The sequence below is a fragment of the Trachurus trachurus genome (genome assembly GCF_905171665.1).
Source record: "Trachurus trachurus genome assembly, chromosome: 5".
NCBI classification, from domain to species: domain Eukaryota; kingdom Metazoa; phylum Chordata; class Actinopteri; order Carangiformes; family Carangidae; genus Trachurus; species Trachurus trachurus.
The window spans coordinates 4977028-4997821 of record NC_139896.1 but is presented as its reverse complement, the minus strand read 5'-3'; the positions used below and the strand labels follow the sequence as shown (position 1 = coordinate 4997821).

Here is a 20794-nt window from a genome sequence, read left to right as displayed (position 1 = left end):
ATGACAAATAATGACTTGGATATTTCAAACATTTCCCCTGGAGGATTAATAATTGGTCCTATATTGATAGATACTTTGTAAAGAGACCACTTCAAAATGATGAGTTCCTCTGGTTTTTACTATTTATATGTGTGTGTTTGAGTAAAATGAACGCTTTTGTTTCATTCTATAAACTACTGACAACATTTCTCCGAAAACTGAAATAAACAATATTGTCATTTAGAGCTTTTTTTGGCAGAAAATGACAACTAGTCTTTTCAGACCTTGAATAATAAATAATCCAAAGAAAACATGTTCATATTCATTCCTGAACAACTCAACATGAATATTTTAACTTAGGAAGAGTTTATAAATCGGTTTTGGTGGAATAATGTCAGTGTTTAATCCCAGCAGTGGTTTTTAATAATCTTGCTATAAAACCAGATGTGGTTCAGGTGACGACCTCATCAGTGTATCATTAAGGAGAATCAGTTGTGTTTGTGTTGGTGCCATACATGCAGAGATGCTTTTTAAGAAACATTAGTGAAAGTGGACTCTTTCCAGAGCTGTATATAACAAGTTATGTAGTTATATTTTGACTTAATTTGACTTGTGTTGTGAAATTAATGAATGCATAATAATCTGCTTTTTCTGTAGCTGCTGCGCAATCTTGGAACACATTGCAAAACACTTTGAAGTTGGCTTTTCTACCCTCTCTAAACAGATTTAAGCACCTTGTTGCCCAACAGTATGAAACGACATGTTCTTGCTTGACCGATTAATTGTAATTTATGTTCTGTTTGCTTTTGTGATTTATGTTATTGTGCACTCGGGCCCCATTGAAAATGAGGGTCTCCCCCAATGGGTCCCGGTTTTGAATTGAATTGAATTGAATTGAATCGTGATGATCATAATACTGTTATTATTATTATTTCTCATCAGAGCTACAGTGTGAAGACAAGTGAGATATAAAGAAGTTCAGACAAACGATAGCGTCTTGAAAAACTGTCAAAATCTGTCAGATGCTGACGTCCAATGAGAAAACACTCGAGTCCGATGAAATGAGATGAGATGAGGATCAGGCTCAGGGTTTAGGACAGAACGAAACAGCGTTCGCACAAGAATGAAAAAACCAAGCGAGGAGGAGGAGGAGGAGGAGGAGGAGGAGCTGAGGGCAGCGTCAGGTTCATGTGGGTACCTACCTACCTGAGCCACTCAGCTGTGTCCAAACAGCGCCAGCGTCTGACAACAAGACGGGCCGAGTGGCGTCAGGCGGCCACCCACACACACACACACACACACTCAGCTCAGGTAAGGCATGTGTAGCGGGCCGTGCCTCGGATCTGCATGTTGTAATGTGGTTGTTTGTGTGTGTGTGTGTGTGTGTGTGTGTGTGTGTGTACGTGTGTGTTTATGAATATACAATAGGGGCTCTGTCTGAGAGACGTATACGCTCCGCTGCCGCCAGCAACGAGAAACATCCCAGGAACCACGGAAGAAGAAGAAGAAGAACGAGGTGACACAGAGGCCACAGGAGCACACACACACACACACACACACACACACAGACACACAGACACACACACACACTCACACACACACACACTCAGAGGTGAGAGGAAGCTGGTGAATCATATCCAAGTTACACATGAAAGTTTAGTTGATAATTAATTACCATAAAAGTACCATAATTGTCCTATTCTATGATATTATGACACTATTATAGTTTAAAGGGATAGTTCACCCAAAATTCAAATTTCACTCATTATCTACTCACCCTCATGTCGACTAAGAGCTGGGAGAAGTTTCAGAGTCCTCCGTGGCTTCTCTGAGTTACAGCGGGGCTCCGTGCAGCGCTGCATGTCCATACAACGGTTGAGAATGGAGCTCACTTTTCTTCGTCCAAAAAGACACACCAAAAAACATCCAAATACCTCCATAGTGCTCGACTGTAATGTCCCTCTTGTATTGAAGCCCCGACATGAGAAATTGTTCCCAAAAAAATTAAATAAGTCTATGTTTTAAGCTTGTTTGTAGCGGAAGCTCCCAGTGTCTCGGTTCACTGCTCTTCCTGTGTCAGTGCAAATCCGGCGGAACAATTTCTCATGTTGGGGCTTCAATACAAGAGGGACATTACAGACGAGCACTATGGAGGTATTTGGATGTTTTTTGGTGTGTCTTTTTGGACGAAGAAAAGTGAGCTCCATTCTCAACCGTCATATGGACATGCAGTGCTGCACGGAGCCCCCCTGTAACTCAGAGAAGCCACGGAGGACTCTGAAACTTCTCCTAGCCCTTAGTCCACATGAGGGTGAGTAGATAATGAGTGAAATTTGAATTTTAGGTGAACTATCCCTTTAAAAGGGGACCAGTAAAACCTCAAACGGCGATGAAATCCGACATCTCTCTTAGTTTCATCCAGATGTTTTCATACAGATGATGAAGTGAAGTGAAACCATTTGACCCTTTGTGATAAATAACTGCGATTGTGATCAGGGGGATGATGTCATAACTGTGACCCATTGTGTGCCCATGTTAAACCATTATAAAACTGTTCCATTTGTTTACTTATTCATAAACAAACTATATCACACATTAATGGCAGACACCGAATTGTTATTGGGGAAAAAAATCTGGCCGATGTCGTCACCCTGATTAATGTGTTTGGTCAAAATTACGACTGCTCCTCGAACTTTATCAACAAAACCCTGAAAATGTAATTCATTCATTATGATGATCCTTAGTTTTCCTGACCCTGCTTTGTCTGAAGTCATTATACAGTGTCATCATGTAAAGGTTTGTTCCCCCCCTGGTCCAAATGTCTGTTACTGTGAACAGTTCATCAAGTGGAAGATGAAATGATCTCCAAAAGACATAAAGTTAAACATGAAACACTCTTTTTATCAATATTTTCATCAATATCAGTGTATTATTTTAGTTTTCTACAGTTTCAGAGTGAAAAAGGGAAACAAAGCAGCAGCCTGCAAAAGAATTGGAAACCCAGGAGACTTGAGCTCCTGGGTTTCCCACTCCTGGCACATAGGAGTGACCAACCATCAATGCCATTTTAAGTGCTGCTTGTAGGAAAGCCATAATGAGGAAGTGGCTAAAACTAGACAAACCTACAGCGGACGAGTGGATTGACATCATTTATGACATTTTTAAGATGGAAGGAATTACTTTTGCCCTACGACTACAACAAGGTCTGTTATTGAAAAGATGGGAAAGATGGATTAGGTATGTCACACCGGTTCGACCATCGTTTATCTAATGTCCTGTCTAACGTCCCTTTCCCCATTTTTCCCTTTTTAACTCTTTTGTATCTGTGTTTTTTTTTTTAGTATCACAAATCACTTTTGTACTTTATAAATTTCATCTTTTGTATTGTTGAGGGAGGACCAATCATTTATCTCTTATTGTTTGTGGAGTCGTGGGCGTATTGCTGTGTGATTCAGTTGTAAATTTACAGATGAATGGATGAGAATGGTGAATTGTTATGGTGAATGAACATGTGAACCATGGGAAATCATAATAAAAAGAGAATTGGAAAAAAAAATGTAAAGGGAATGTTTCATCTGTAACTTTACGTCTTTTGGAGCGCATTTCAACTTCCACTTGATGAACTGTTCACATTAACAGACATTTGGACCAGAGGTGAACAAACTTTTGCATGACTATAACTGGGCTATAATTGTGTCGTGAATCCAACAACCATCAAGTTGCACTTTTTAAAAACTAGAGCACTGTAAAAGAGAGCAACGACACCACCATTGACTCCCGTGGTAAGGGTTTTGTGCCCCTAGTGGCAGGATATGGGTATTGCAAAAGCGCCCAGAAAACCCATTCACTCCAATGTATGTGTGTTGCCCACTTGCTTGTAAATTGATGAAAACGGCCGTGTTTTTGTTTTTAGGTGTCTTGGTCATATCAAATTATACTTATAATTTGTTTATTACAAAATGTAGATTGAAACATTAATGTAGACAACTGTTTGTTTGTTTTTACTCGCCTATGTGTTAATGTTTATCTGTAAAGGGTCCTCAATGATACTATTAACGTGGGTGATCTATAAATTATTGAAAATACCACACTTGCTCATTCACCAACAATGCAGAGATGTCTTGGGCGCTTTTGCAATACCCATATTCCGCCATCAGGTGGTGCTTCCATTGGACCAATGCTGTCGTTACTCTCTTTTCCAGTGCTCTATTAAAAACGAACCAGTGACTTAGTGTCGTGTGACGCTGCGCTGCACCTACCCGCTCCACCTGCCCCTCTTTGTGTTTGGTTTTGTAGATTCTCAGACGCGGCAGCGACGTCTCGGCAAAGTTTTTGTCCTCGAAGCCGTGCAGCAGTCGGCCCTGGAAGGCCAGGCGGCAGGCGTTGGCGTGGATGTCCGTGTCCAGCTTGGAGCCGATCACGAGGCAGAGCGAGGGACACGTGACCGGCCGCTCGAACTCCAACAGCGCCCACTGCTCCGGCTCTGGACCCGTCGTCTCTGCCTGAGCGGCGGCAGCGTACTCGTCCTGGTAGAAGTACTCTCTGTCGAAGGTGAACGGCGTTTCTAGGGACGGTGGCGATGATGATGATGATGGCGGCGACACAGCATCATCAGCAGCATCGGTGGCGGCGTCAGAGGGAGGCAGGCCGAAGAAGTTCACCCTCGCCATGACGGTCTCGTGGCCCACGGTGATGTGGAACTTGGCCCGGGTCGCCAGCGAGCCCTTGAAGTAGTAGGGATGTCACGATTACTTGTTGTTTTCACAATTAATCGCGGTATTAAACGCCACAATTAATTAATTAATCGTAAAGATTTCCAAATGCCGTCACTTTCCAAAAAATAGATTATGTTGGAAACACAGAGGCAGATGTTTGTGCAACAAAGTGAAGGTAAATGTAAGAAATACTGGTCCATTTAAAGCAGAAGTAAGCGATATTTTTGTGTTAATATAAGTCTTAAATAGTTATATCTTCCGACAGCAATCACTTATATAGAGTGTTTGGACCGAAACACGGGTCTGTCAGTCACTCTGCTCTGCTCTGAGCCGAGGAGAAAACTTTCCTCGTATCCTACAACCTTTATCCAATGAGGAGAGAGAACGGCATAAAGGGGCGGTCCTCTCTGTGTGTGCAGCCAAGGGATGTGCCTGAATGTGGTGACGTAGGGACGAGGACCAACAGATCCATGACGAGGGCGGGGGCTGCTAACTCCATCGGTTGACAAGAAGTTATGGTGCGTTCAGGGCAACTCGTAACTCGTGTTTTTCCGACCTGTGAACTCGTACCAGTTCGATCTGGTACGAGTTCACGGGTCAGAAGTTACGAGTGGCCGTTATAGTGACTTTCACAGGCAACAGGTCGGAGAAACACGAGTTGCAGGTTGCCTGGAACGCTACAAAGTTGTAAGTCGTGACTTGAAGCTGTAACTTACGGTTTCAAAAGCCTGCCTGGAACGCAGCATTAGCCAAAACGACCGGATCACTTACTTCTGCTTTAACTAACGTAACATACGATTGGTAGGAATTTAAATGTTAGTGAGTTATTTGTGCTAAAAAACAAACAATGATAAACTTAAACATTTGGTATAGTTAAGCAATATATCACGACAGGCCGTGGTATATGCTCATTATACCACGGCTAAGGGGCGTTGTTCGGCCCGACGCGAAGCGGAGGGACGACAACCCCCTTGGAGTGGTATAATGAGCATATACCACGGACTGGAGTGATATATTGCTTTTATAAAACGGTTACGAATAAAGGCAATATAAAAGAGGGATACGCAATCAATTTCATGTAGTTTTATTCAACCAGAAATACATATTATCCAATAAAATAGCCTCACTGTGAAAAAATAGTCCCACCTCTCCAGACGTTAGCTCCAAGTAGCCCTGCAGCTCGTCTTTTCCTCCGCATTTTTTCAGGTGAAAGTCACTGCTCAGTCCCCTCTACCATTGTTAACCCTCCCCGGAGGTGAAAGTTCACCTTAAACATGTGAATTCAACTACTTAAGTCCGTTTTTTAACATCGTAAAAACATCAGCTGTCTTTTGCTACGGACGGCAACAGTCCGTTGTCATGGATACATGACAACAACTTCCATTCATACCAGTCATACGTGCCTGACGCGGAGTGATAGCCTGCGCTGTGATAAGGTTTTAGAATAGTAGCCGTGGTATATGCTCAATATACCACGGCTAACAACCAATCAGATGGGCGGATTTCACCTTTCCGTTTTATAAATGACAATAAAACACTTCCCCTGCAGGATTAATAATTGGTTAATGGTTATATATTAATAGTAGAGACTTAAAATATTTAGTGTAAATAATTAGGAATGTAATTATATTTTGACTGTATTTGATTTTACACATTCATATGATATAAATTAAATGTATAATAATCGTAACACCGTGATTATTTCTCTGACAATAATCGTACAAAGAACATCTATAATCGTGAGTGACGTCCCTACCTTGAAGTATCCGATCTTCCTGACGGAGATGACGGCGGCGTGCAGCGTGCGCAGCGAGCCCGGCGTGCACACGACGCCGCGCTCCAGCAGCTTGGGGTCGAACTGGGTCACGCACACGCCCACGCGGTCGCCCTGCATGGCGCCCGACACCGGCTTCCTGAACATCTGCACCGACTTGATCTTCTTGGTCACCTGATGTCACACAAACAAACAGCAACGGTGTGCACACAAACAACACACACGTAACTTAAACTAGGGTTGCAAAATTCCGGGAATTTTCAAAGATGGAAACTTTCCATGGGAATTAACGGGAATATATGGGAATTAACAGGAATATATGGGAATACATCCGAAATTTACAAAATTGAAGGGAATTTAAATATAGTTGGGGAAAATTTCATTTTACTTATTGATTTTTGTTGTTCAGTAAAATAATTGATTGTTCATACAAGAATTGAAACTTGATAAAGTTTTACTCACAAATGAATCTGTTGAAATGTCATGTTTTTTTAATTGTATTATTTTGCATGGATGTCTGCGTATGACAAAACAATATATTTACATTTATGTTTGGACATGAAACAGTTTGTTTAAATTACCCCCAATTCCCAGTTAATTCCCATAAATTCCCGATAATTCCCATAATTCCCATGGAAAGTTTCCAATGTGGAATATTTCCAAAATTCCCCATCTTAAAGGGATAGTTCAACATTTTGGCAATTGGCCCATTGCCATAATCCCTATAGTCATAGCAGTAGGTTTGTTATCTTTAATTGTCGGTGCAAGCTATTTTTAGAACGGCGGAGCAGAGCCGCGAGCTGCTCAGAGCTACGCTACGGAGGCTCATGGGATTTCTTGGTTTCCCTCATCAAACTCATCAAATAAACAATCCAACAACTCCAAAACGCTGTCGTGGACAAGTTGTGACCTGCACATTCACCACGCTATGAGATAATAACACAACGTTACCAGACAGAGTTGTTTTAGAGGTAAATACATGCAAAACCGCTGATGCGCGTTGCCTTCAGGGACAGTTTTTCAGCAGCAGACTCTGCATTTACCCTGTATTTACCTCGAAAACGGCTCTGTTTCATAACGTTGTGTTATTATTAGGGCCGGGACTTTATCGCGTTAATTACGATTAATTAATTACACAACAATTAACGCGTTAAAAAAATTAACGCATTTTAAAAATTAAAAAAAAAAAAATTTCAAATTTTTTTTTTTTTTTTTCTCACGTGTGTCTACGTGCGGTGCGCCCGCACGCGAGAGAGGCGGCAGTTTGAGAGGCTGACTGGCAGAGATGAGAGCTGGTGAAACGCTAGCATGGTTATTTAAAACACCATCTCTGATCTCTGCCTGCACATAGATACACAGACACGGGCGCACGCTAAATACGCTATATCGCGCTAATTGCTCAGCTGCAGCGCTATATCTATGACCTGTCACTGTCACAGGTGCAGCTCATCTCATTATGATAGGACTTCACCCTCAGAGCTGTCTGTCTTCAGACTGTCCTGACCTGTCCCTGAACATCACACAGGGACAACATGGAGCTGCCTGTGTGATTGGTTACTGACTTTTATTAATGTTTACATCAGGCTGAGTTCAACAAATCAGTTTATGCTACTGTGATTTAAGTAGCCTAGTTAAATACTACAGTAATCATCATAGTGTATTGGAAGGAAAGACCATTTAATCTGTATGTATCAAATATCGATTAATGAATTAATCGATAATTTGCATCCCTAGTCTGTTGGTCTTGGTTAAGTACCACCTTGAATGCTTAAGCTTATGTATTCAGTCATTCAATGGTATACTAAAATCCATGTGGAAAAAAAATGCTTCTCACTGTTCTCAGGTCAAATATTTATATGCGATTAAAATGCGATTAATTGCGATTAATTAATTACAAAGCCTCTAATTAATTCGATTAATTTTTTTAATCGAGTCCCGGCCCTAGTTATTATCTCATAGCGTGGTGAATGTGCAGGTCACAACTTGTCCACGAAAGCGTTTTGGAGTTTGGGGATTTTGTATTTGATGAGTTTGATGAGGGAAACCAAGAAATCCCATGAGCCTCCGTAGCGTAGCTCTGAGCAGCCTGCTGCTTCGCTCCGCCGTTCTAAAAATAGCTTACACCGACAAATAAAGGTAACGAACCTACTGCTATGACTATAGCGATTATGGCAATGGGCCAATTTGCCAAAATGTTGAACTATCCCTTTAACTTCACATGGAAAGTTTCTGGAAATTTACCGGAAATTTACTGGAAATTTTCCGCCCCTTCGCAACCCTACACGTAACACACACTAAGAGTCTGAGGACGCGTCATAACTCACAATATTAATTAATTAATTAATTAATTACTAAATAAAAATAATTATTCCTTCAGGTCTAAGTTTTACATTTTAAAACCATAGAAGCTAAAAACTGAGATTAAACATAAAAAAACACAGAAATCATTTATTATCTCAGCAGAGCAGGAATGTTTATTACATATGAACTGAATATTAACACAGGTGAGTAAACAACAGCTCATTAAAAATGCACAAGTTTCACAGTTTCAGCCGCTTCTTTCTTTAAAAGATAACAACACAGCTGTGTGACAGAATATTTCATACGACCATTAATCCTCCATCAAATTTAATGGAGGTCAATTAAAGCCAGGAAGCCTGAGGAGAATGAAAACTGTTGAATGTGGTGTGTTTCTTCTTTGGGGGATTAAAGATTTTTGGTGTTTTTTTGTTTTTTGTTAAAGATTTCTAACCTTAACTCCTGAATCATGCCATTGTTAAAAACATTTATTTCAAATATATTTAAAATGATTTGTTTAAACAGACGTTAAAGATGTGTATCGGTCTCTGTCTCTGTGTGTTTGATCATCGTAGCTTCAGTTCAGTGGTTTAAATGTTTTTAACCAGATCATCAGACTGAGGCTCCTCACTGTTTATTTAACCTTTTGCTGCCACCTGGAGGAGAACGTGGGAACTGAACGTCTGCATCTGTTCTGTGTTAACCTGTTCCTGTGCTCCTCCTCCTCCTCTTCCTCCTCCTCTTCCTTCTCCTCCTCCTCCTCCTCTCATATTAAACTGACACATCCTCTGAACCCGGCTGCTGCAAAAAATGCTGCAATTTCTGAAACAAATAAATAATCCCCATGCATTTAAACTGTACGAATGTATAGCAACTTCTAACTTGTTCTAAACCCCTTGTATTTATTTAATATAGTTTAGTATTTAGTTTTTTTAATAGTTTTTTTCTGTCATTTTTGTTGTATTATGGTAGCTGTTATACGATGTCAAAATGTTGTCGTTCAAATAATAATAATAATAATAATAAAATTTATTTGTTATGCACTTTATATTTAAGCAATCTCAAATGTGTGTTAACGGAACAGTTCATCAAGTGGAAGATGAAATGATCTCCAAAAGACAAAGTTAAAGGTTGAATATGTAGAATATTTATTAAAAGCTATATTTTTTCAAAAATAATACATCCATGGGGCCTTTAGAGGGGTACAGAATGAAAGTATTGCTTTTCCACAAAAAAAAATTTTTTAGTCTGAATTATTATTTTTAATTTTTTTGACGGGCTCGACAATGACTTTCTGTCAACGTTCTGTTTACATTCGTACCTGCCTGTAGCCGACATGTGGCTCAATTCTCCGCTGTTTTCCTGCCTCCTCCCAGTCGGATGCGTTTGTTTCCAACCAAGCCTTTTTAATAATCAATCGGTGGATCAATGGATTATCATATACTTGTTAGGATGGGTGCATTTGTGTAGTCTTATCTGTCATAAACACGTTTATCGTCGCGGACTTTCGGTGCCACGGAGCTCCTTTTTTTTTTTTTTTTCCAACTTGAGGAGAGCAGTGACAGCGGAGGCTCTGAGCAGCAGCGGTGTGGAAGGCAGAGAGCCTCCACTGTCCCTGTAACAAGCTGCAAGTCATTTATTATGCTGTTAATGACGGTAAAAATGAAACATAAGGTATATCCTGCTTAGTTCTCCTCCTCTGCTGTCCTCTGTTCAGAGCGGAGTCCCTAGCAACGGCCCGTTTTACCTAGCAACGGTCTGGCAATCGACTGCTGGAATTCTTTTTCTGTTGTTGTTCTTGTATTTCTACATAGTCAACCTTTAAACATGAAACACTCTTTTTTTTCAATATTTTCACCAATATCAGTGTATTATTTTAGTTTTCTACAGTTCTACAGAGTGAAAAAGGGAAACAAAGCAGCAGCAGCAAAAGAATGGGAAACCCAGGAGACTTGAGCTCTCAGAGAACTTTGACCAAGGTATCAGACAAGAGATTTACTATTTACACATTTACTACTATTTATGCTAGGTACTAACTATGCAATCTGTATTCCTCCTGTATTTCTGTGTTTTGGGTCATACATACATACATACGGTATTATAATATTTACCTTGAGAGCTGGGATCTCCACGGTGTCGTTGATGGCCAGCGCCCCCTGCAGGATGGTGCCGGTCATGACGGTCCCCTGACCTCGGATGGAGAAGCAGTGGTCGACGGCCATGAGCAGGTCGCCTGCAGCGTCTCTCTGAGGGAGGTAGGTCTGTTTCTTCAAAAGCTGACAAAGACAAAGACAAATTTATTTGGTTTTTATTCTGTGGTGGTTCACGTAAATTTATCTGAGGTAATTTGAAAACCAGAGCGCATTAAAGAGGAACTATGCAATTTGCAAATCGGTTGCTTTTCCTCTGTTTCGGTCACTTTTTTTTCTCTACGGAGCAGCTTCCCCTACAGTTTCAGAGTTCATATTTTCACTGTGGTAAGAACTCACAGCTAACTCTCCTCCTGCATCTTAACTATGCCACATTTTTACTTTAATTAAACAGCTTTGGAGTAATTGTGATGGTTTAAAAGGATATTTCAACATTTTTGCAAATTGGCCCATTACCATAATCCCTATAGTCATAGCAGTAGGTTAGTTACCTCGGTGCAAGCTATTTTTGAACGGTGGAGCAGAGCCGCGAGCTGCTCAGAGCTACGCTACGGAGGCTCATGGGATTTCTTGGTTTCCCTCATCAAACTCATCAAATACACAATCCCAACAACTCCACAACGCTCTGGTGGACAAGTTGTGACCTGCACATTCACCACGCTATGAGATAATAACACAACGTTACCACACAGAGTTGTTTTAGAGGGAAATTCATGTAAAACCGCTGATGCGCATTCAAGCAGTCTCTGCATTTGCCATTTGCAAAATGTTGAACTATCCCTTTAAACTCTACATTTGTACCTTAATTAAACAGCTGTATTGGTTAAATAAATGGCATACATATATATACAGCAAATATATATAGCAAAGCAGGAAGGAGCCAGAATGGAGGAGTACACAGACAGCTTGTATGTGATATGTGTGGAGTTTTTTATCAATCAAACCTTAAATCGTGCTCCACTGGGCTCCAATATCACATTAAAAGCCCCTGAAATAAGCATCATCGGTCCTCTTTAAGCTTCATTGACAACAACAGAGGTGCATCAGTGTGTGTCCAGACTTCACCTCTATTAACTCAGGAACTCCCTGTGGCTCCTCGGTGTCCGGGGCCTCGGGGCCGCCGGGCTTCGCCGCCACAGCGATCACTGGACATTCCTTAAATCTGGTCAACAGAAGAAACTCAGGCTGGAATAACTTCACACTTTTGATGTTCAAGTAAGAATTTAAAGGGACATTGTGTAACTTCTCCTGTTCCGAAAATCGATTATTTGGTTCCTCAGTCTGTTTTTCATTAACCAGTAATCCCCCCCATCAACAAACTGAAGTGTTCCTTTCAGCTCTGAATTTGCCGTTCATATCATTCATATCTACATGGAGCGGGTAAGCTCGGTGCTGGCTGCCATGTGGCCGTCGCTAACAAACCAGATGTCATTTTAGTCACAGAAGTCCAGAGAAAGACGGTAAAACGTGGGTCAGGTAAAACAATACGACATCGCCATGACAACATATCGTCACGTGTATTGTTTTGCCTCGTGCCGACGGACCACTTGTTTACATAGAGGCTTGTTTAAAGGCCCCATGCTGTGCACTTTTCTCTGGGTTTATTTACCTGCTGATATCCCTAACAAGATGTCTCATTGGTTTTGAGTACCTGTGATCTGCTTAATATCGTTTATACTGCCCCTTTCTGGAGCTCTAGCAGGCACAGGTCATTTGGCCAATCAGAAGAGAGAATGAGAACCTCTCCTCTGATTGGCTGACTGTTTTTGAGTGGCGTGTGGTCGGGCCAATCACAGGCAAGTAACTGAAACCTAAGCTGCATTCATAAAAATTGAAAAAAAAAAAAACAACTGGTCACGGTGGGCGGAGTTACCTTGTGTGTGACATCACAGAAAGGAGGAAGTGCTATCTGCTCGTCTTAAAGAGACAATTCCTACAAATGGGCGGTGTGCGTTTCTCCGTTTATGAACAGTTTGATGCATGGGACAGTATATACGTGGCCCAGAGACCTCCCCAAGCACGAAAAAATAACCAAAATCAAATTTTTCATGCCATGGGGCCTTTAAACTGTTACGTGCAGCAGCTGTCGTCCGTCTGCCGTCTGCCCAATTTCACGTGAATGCAGCATGAAAAATACGATTGAGTTGCTCGCGATATACAACCACAACGCTAGATGGGAGTAATTCCTAATGATTGAAGAGACTGAATCCACCACCACGACCCATTTATCTCTCTGGACCGACGCCTCCTCCACATCCACCACCCTGTTCTGTTCTGTACTAACGGTCCTATAGACCAGAGCGGCATTTTTATGCAAATGAGAATGACTGATGCATCCTGGGTAATTTAGGGGCAGCACCTGGCATTTTTAAATTGCACTCAGTGGCTTTTTGTGTTTTGATGGAGCGTAGACTAACTAACAATCAATTTGAATGTTTTATTTTTTGTTTCTTTTGTAGCACTATGTCTCATAATTATTTTGACACCCTCTTTGAAACCCACCGTTCACGCTATCTTGAAAAATTACAATTAATGAATCTACCGGTATGCTCATTTAGCCTCCCACAATGATCAATGACCCCACAAAGTGGCCAGAAATTTCTTACCCAGACATCTACACGTATTTGGTGGAATCACCGGGTAGGTTTTGGCTAAGTGTTGTCTGTAAATAGCCTGTTAATAGCCAACTTTTTGTTAGTTAGTTTGTCAAGTCAGTTTAGGCTGAACTTTTCAATGGAGGGATGCCGGGCGCTGCCCCTAAAATACCCAGAATGCACCAGTCATTCTCATTTGCATAAAAATGCCGCTCTGGCCTATAGTGAATGCAGACCTGGTGTTCTCCAGAGTCTTGTGCAGCCTCTTGGTCATCTTCTCGATGGCGCTCTGCCTCTTGTTGGGGGGCAGCAGGTCGACCTTGTTGAGCACCACCACCATGCGGGGGCAGGTCAGCTCCCCGATCAGCAGACACTCGGCCGTCTGAGTCTGGACGCCCTTCACCACGTCCACCACCAGCATCATCAGGTCGATGATCTGGGCGCCTGCAGGACGACACACAACGTTAAATAGGTCGTAATTATAATAATAGTAACCTTATATAGCACCTTTCAAAACAAATGTTACAACAACAACTAATAACCAACTGTAATTTTTGAATTACTCTTGTTTCTATGTTTCTGTTTGCTTGTTTTGTTTCCTGCTGTGGTCCTTTCTTTTTGTGTTCATGTTGCTGAGGTGAGATTTCCTTTATAAACCTCTCCGGGTTTTTTAATCTCACCTGCACATCCTGCTTACTGTATTGTTGCATTGTATTGTAATTCTTTTCCTCGCTTGATTATAATATTTTATCTAATTCTTTTAATCTCTTTCTTTTCTTTTCTCTTCTTCTATTTTTTTTAAATTCTGTTTGGAAAGGGCATTTTCAAACAGACTCGTCAGTAAAAAAATGCAAAATTGGTATTTTCCATATTCCTTTTTCAATTTTTACCATCCAAAAATGTATGCATACAGGTGAACAACATGAGTCTGCGAAAGTCACAGTTTGTGTGGTAAAGGACAGTCCTTCATGAGTCTTGCTCGGTTATAATATTGTGCAAATTAACAGTAAATACAATAAAATAAATAAATACAATGACAACCAATCTGAATTTAATAACATCTGAAAACAACGGAAAAGGTATATTTCCCTGAAACGCCCTTCTTTTAAGTTTTTTTCTTTCTATATCAAGATGTACTTGATTAATACCTTATTTTATTGTATTATTATAAAAGAAACACCCCATGTCCATGTGTTCTTTTATGAAAAAAATGAAAAAATAAAATACCAAAACAATTAAATTAAATACCATTAAAACACCTTTAAAAGACCTAAAAGACCTTTTACCTGAAGATCGCAGAGCGCGAGCAGCAGAAGTGTAAGATGATAAAAGGTCTGTGATATATCTTGTACATGTTTCTTAGTTCTAACTTCTAAGTTAAGAAATAATGGAGAAAACACCTGATTTTAGTGACATGAGGGAGAGAAACAGCAGAAGCTCTGTGCTGCTGTTGAAGAAATTCCTGCTGCTGCGTCTATAAAAAGCAGTAAAAGCCGTACAGTAAGTGGAGTCTGTGACGAGGACGGAGACGGTGGAGCCGACAACAGCAACACAAACAGGAACAGTCGCAGACACCCAAGAATAACAGTAGAACAAGAGGAGAAATTAGGGGGGTGGGGGGGGGGCAAAGAGGCAAAGAGAGCAAAAAGGCTGCAGGGTTGAAACCAGAGCTTCGGCTCACTTGGTCGTCTTTCCTTTCCCCTCTTTTCTTTTCTTTTCCCCGGCTTTGGCAGTCTCTCTTTCCTGTGCTCCCCTCTTCTCTCTCCTTCTCATTTGGCTGCCTCTCTTTCCTGTGCTCTAGTCTCCCCACTTGGGACAGGAAGGGAAGTTTAATACATACCCCGATCCCCACACTTTCCTTCCTCCCTAATCTACAGCATGTGCCACCCCACTGGCTCAGAGCTTCCCCTTAAACAACTCTGTGTGTTGGTTGCACGACATCACATGTGACGGCAGCTCGGCCAACGGTCTGCTGCTCTAACATCAGGACCAGAGGACTTCTGTCAACGTCCGTCAGCACAGAAATAAAAACTCTGAGTTTATAAGAGTGAGATGCTGGCCATTCATTTTTGTGGTTAAAACATTAATATGATTCATATTCTGTTCTAATTCCCACACTAATAAAGTTATTTCTCCTCACACTCCGAGTCTGAACCATCCAAGTCAGTGATGAACCTGGATAAGAGCAGAGAGATGGCGCCCCCTGCTGGAGAGGTCACATCTGTCTGTAGTGGCCTAATATACAGTGGTTTTCAACTGGTGGGTCGGGACCCAAAAGTGGGTCACGGACCCGTTCTGGATGGGTCACGGACAGCTGGTCAAAAAAGTAAATAATATTTAATGCACATCTGATGTTGGACATGTCTTTTATTTTGAAAAATAACTTATTTTGAAAGTCACACGAGACACGTGATCACATGCAGTTGTAATGGTCCTCCTCAGTTTCTTATTATTTGCTCCATTTGCTCTGAATGCAAAGATATCAGTTTCTTATTAATGTGGCCTGAATGCAGTGAATCTTGTTTTGTTTTGTTTTGTTTTGTGGGTCTTTATTTTGTGCAATTTGAAATGTATTCACTTTTGTGAATATGCTCTGAATGCAGAGATGCATTAGAAGTCAAATATATCATTTTGTTGGTCTCCATTTTGTGCAGTTTGATATTTTTTTATTCACTTCCGTACATGCAGTTGTCATGGTCCTCCTCAGTTTCATTCATGTGCTCTGAAATGCACTTTGCTCAATAAAGAGCAAAATGAGTTTTTAAAGGCTTTAAAAAATAATTCTTGGTTTGAATTCTATAAAAGTGGGTCGCAACTTAATGACCATGGGAAAATGTGGAGCCCAGAGTGAAACTAGTTGAGAACCCCTGGCCTAATATACAGTGAACAAAACTTAAATTATAATACTCATAGTCAGGTCTTTGCCAAGAACACAGGACATTTACGATAATACTGTATTATAACATCCTCTACTGTAAAGTATTATTTTCTGCCTTACAGCTGCCAACACTGTTTAGCCTATATATCATCTTTATTCTATTCTTGTAAATAACTGTGTATATACTCTTGATGTAATTGACACATAACTGTACAGAATTTCTCTCTCATCTAACATCTGACTGTTTTCTCCTGGTCTCAGTTTATGTTTCCATGTTCTTGTGTTGTCTATGTAACTTGTGCTTTACTGGGTTTTATGCTGTTGGTTCTTCTCAGCGCTGCCATATCGCTAATAAAGGATTTTTTTTTAAGCTGTTCAATTAATATAAGTTAAACAGGAACACGTTACACAGCTTCACATTATGTCTGAGATCACCTGAACTACTGGGTCACTGTGAAGGAGGATGGTGAAGTGTGGAGTGGCCTCATCCGTATCACCTGGTGCTGTCAACACTTTATATACAGCGTCATCATGCAAAAGTTTGTAAGTATGTGTCACCTGTAACTTTACACATTCTGAACCGAGAGTTTGAGAGTCTGCCCTCAGGCCGACGGCTCAGAATACCTGGTTGCAAATTGAATCGGTACAAAAATGAATTTATTCCCATCTCCATTAAGTTGCTGAATGGAAACAAAAGCAACAGAAATGTATGATTCCCCTTCCTAAACCTCGAGCAGAACTTTGATATTATATTGTTGTATGTTCTGATTACTTTTTTATTGCAACTACATTTGGATCACAAGTTGGTATACTGAGATTACCATGTGTTCTCACTGATGCTATGTTCTATGTATTATGATGTATTTTAATTGTGATGGATGTGTGCAATGCAGTGGCATGGCGCCCAAGACAAGTTTCCCTTCATGGGACAATAAAGTATTCCTTTATCTTCATGCCTTTTGGAGATCATTTCATTTTCCACTTGCTGAACTCCTCACTGTTTCCAAAGGGATGGGGCGCAATAGCTACTAACTATGTAAACTATCACAGTGTGTAAATAGTAAATCTCTTGTCTGATACCTTGGTCAAAGTTCTCTGAGAGCTCAAGTCTCCTGGGTTTCCCATTCTTTTGCAGGCTGCTGCTTTGTTTCCCTTTTTCACTCTGAAACTGTAGAAAACTAAAATAATCAGTGTTGGGAACGTTACTTTTAAAAAGTAATTAGTTATAGTTACTAATTACTTCTCCCAAAAAGTAACTGAGTTAGTAACTCCACTACTTCACTATAATAGTAACTAGTTACCAGGGAAAGTAACTATTGCGTTACTTTTTCTTTCTTTTTTTTAAGTTTAAATATGTCGAAGAATTTGGATTTTTTTTCTCTCATTTTTAAATTGTATTTTATTGTTTTCATATATTTCACTGATCGCAATTATGGAATGCGAGTGTGTGTTTTATTGAAAGCGAGGCTGGTGTGCCTATAAAAATAGGTTACAGTGGGTTTTTTAAGTGCTGTGGCTACAAGCAAATCTCATATTGTCTCTGTACAAAGACAACAAAGACCTTTTTAAATGTGAAAACAGCGGAGACCTATTCAAGATTTGCGTTTAATAACAGGCGAAACATCGAAATTAATTTATTCATGGCCACATTAAGTGAAATTATTAACTCTACCGATTATCCATCTGATTATCTGTCCTGCTGCGAGCGCACAACAGGGTATCTGCGGATCCTTAAAAAGTCTTAAATTCATGTATCTAAAATTAAGGCCTTAAAAGTATTAAATGTATTAGAAAATTCTAAGATGGTCTTAAATATATAATACACAGCATCATAAAATATGTATGCACTTAAACTTTTATATGAAATAACAGGGTATGCGCGCGGGGTCTTAAAAAGTCTAAAATGTGAAAATCTAAATTTTAGGTCTTAAAATGTCTTAAATTTGTTGAATTATTGTGTTCAAGTCTTAAATAATTTTAGACAGGTCTTACATTTTCTTATGCCCACCATGGGCGAGCATTTCACTCGCATTTGCACCTAAAAAAAACAAACGTGTGTGAACCGGAAAAATCACAAAAAGAAAGAGCACACGATTGGTCAAAAACTACAAATCCCACAATTCTCTGGCCTCAACAATAACAGTAGTTAGTGTAAGTAAGGGAGAGTGGAGCTGTAGGTGAAAAGAGGAAACAACGCCACGTCTGGTCCTGTTCTATGTTGTTCGTTCACACCGTCACCGTTTATTCGTTACGTCCGCGGTGTAAAAGGCCGTGACGCAAAGACGCGATTAGGCGTGAGACGCGATTAGGCGCGAGACGCGGTATACGCGACTTTTTTTTTTTTGCGACGCTACACCCGATTCTTTTATGGCGACGGGACCTTCGCGTCTTCGTCCTTTTCATCGTGTTTGGCGGGAAGACCCGCAAGGGGCTTCCCGCCAAACACGAGGAACGCTTTTTTTTCGCTCGAGTTTATACGCGCGACCAAACGCGAGATACGCGAGAAATGCGATTTATCGCTCGTTTTGACTTTGTGTAAATTCGCGTCTTCACGAGCCCGCCCATTTTCACTACAACAACAACATTTCTGCTCTCACCAACCATGGTTGAGGTCACAACGCTGCTGTAGCTGCTCTGGAAGAGTTCCAGCTGATGAGCTAGAGACTTTAGAGGCAAAGAGGAGCAGAGCGTCGCTGTGTCGGACTGTTTGGATTTAATGAAGAAGCTGCACAGAGTCAGGTGAGCAGAAGCTCAGGACAAACACTTCGCTCCGGGACATAATGTAGCTACACCTCACATGTTCTTGTCTTTTACCTCAGGGAGATTAAAGTAGTGTCTGTTTCCACTTTCCCTCCGATCTCGGCAGCTTCCCTCTGCTAGTCTGTGTGTGTGAGGCTAAACTGCGTGCGTGTGTGGTTTGTGTACAAACTGAACACTGCCTCTGATTGGCTTAGCATGAAACCTTACTCTGCCTCAACCAATCATCATCACTTATGCGGTTGTCTCGTCCCTCCCTCCTCCCCCCTCCCCTCACCAAAGGAGAGGAGGAAAAAACAACAACAGTTTAGCAGCTTCGTGTCTGAGATGAGATGAGCCAAGTCGGAGGACAACGGCTTCACTGAGTAGTTTGTAACGCGCCTCATTTAATTGTCGGTAACGGTAACGGCGTTGTAACGGTGGAAATAGTAATTAGTTAGATTACTCGTTACTGAAAAAGATAACGCCGTTAGTAACGCCGTTTATTTTAACGCCGTTATTCCCATCACTGAAAATAATACACTGATATTGATGAAAATATTGAAAAAAGAGTGTTTCATGTTTAACTTTATGTCTTTTGGAGATAATTTCATCTTCCACTTGATGAACTGTTCACAGTAACAGACATTTGGGATCAGGGGAGGACAAACTTTTGCATGATGACACCGACTGTACCTACCCTGTGATGCGTTCATGTCCCTTTCACATGCTGTGTCACCAAAACTCACCTCCGATGATGGTCCTGATGAGAGAGGCGTGTCCCGGACAGTCCACCAGGGTGAACTGCAGGTTGTGGTACTGCTGCTGGTCTCCCTGCAGCTGCTCGGGTAGATCCACCGTGAAGGAGGAGAAGCCCAGGTCCAGCGTGATGCCCCTCTCCCGGGACTGCGGGTTCTTGTCGAAGGCGGCCGTGGACGCGGTGCTGCTCAGCGCCCGGGCCAGCGACGTCTTCCCGCTGTCCACATGTCCGAGCACCCCGATGTTGAAGTTTAACGTTTTAATGATATTACCGCGGTTGTCACCCTGAGACTCGGACATTGTTGAGCTGACGCAGCGTGTCTGTGTTTTCCGCTGCTCTGACCTGGACCTTGAACGGAGCACCAGTGCAGCAGCTCAGCTAGCTCAGTATGCTAACTTAACTCTCCCTTCGTGGACACAAACACCCGTTGATAAAAACTAAAACACCTCAAGCTGTTTTTTATTTAATATGTGGATTACGGAATATATTTTACTGTAAATAAAACTTTACTCCTGTTTTGGGACAAACTAGTTTCCACTCTCTGACCAACATGCTAAAGCGGATCGATATTTCGGTCGCTAACAAAAGTTTTTAAATAAACATAATAAACACTGAACTGCAGTAATGTCTCTTGTCCTGTCTTATCCTCTAGTAATGTTTCAAGACTGAATAACTGTTAAATGTTAAAATGGCGTCAACAAGCCTCTCTGTTTGTCTTTATACATTCATTTGCGACTCTTATCTACTCACTCACAACAAGTTTCGAGCAGTTTCTACTACGACAAACCAACTGAAACACACACACACACACCCGGAAGTGAAAACTCTTAAAAGGGGCGGGGATTGTAGTTTCGGCCAATGAATGTTGTTTTATGATTTCGCAGCATCCAATCAATTTACTGGGTTGTCT

At 41.1% G+C, this 20794-nt stretch overlaps 1 protein-coding gene across 1 annotated transcript in view; it reads right to left on the bottom strand.

Annotated features, from left to right (window-relative positions):
- eefsec (eukaryotic elongation factor, selenocysteine-tRNA-specific) overlaps positions 1-20658 on the bottom strand; it is a 31150-nt gene extending 10492 nt beyond the window's left edge. Inside the window, exons 1-6 of the mRNA XM_083971658.1 lie at positions 19874-20658; positions 13747-13954; positions 11982-12078; positions 10878-11042; positions 6451-6642; positions 4239-4703 (exon numbers count right to left, since the gene is read on the bottom strand). Coding sequence (XP_083827784.1) covers positions 4239-4703; positions 6451-6642; positions 10878-11042; positions 11982-12078; positions 13747-13954; positions 19874-20183 — 1437 coding nt within the window. The 5' untranslated portion in view covers positions 20184-20658. The remainder of the gene's footprint in view (positions 1-4238; positions 4704-6450; positions 6643-10877; positions 11043-11981; positions 12079-13746; positions 13955-19873) is intronic.
- Positions 20659-20794: the final 136 nt, after the last annotated feature.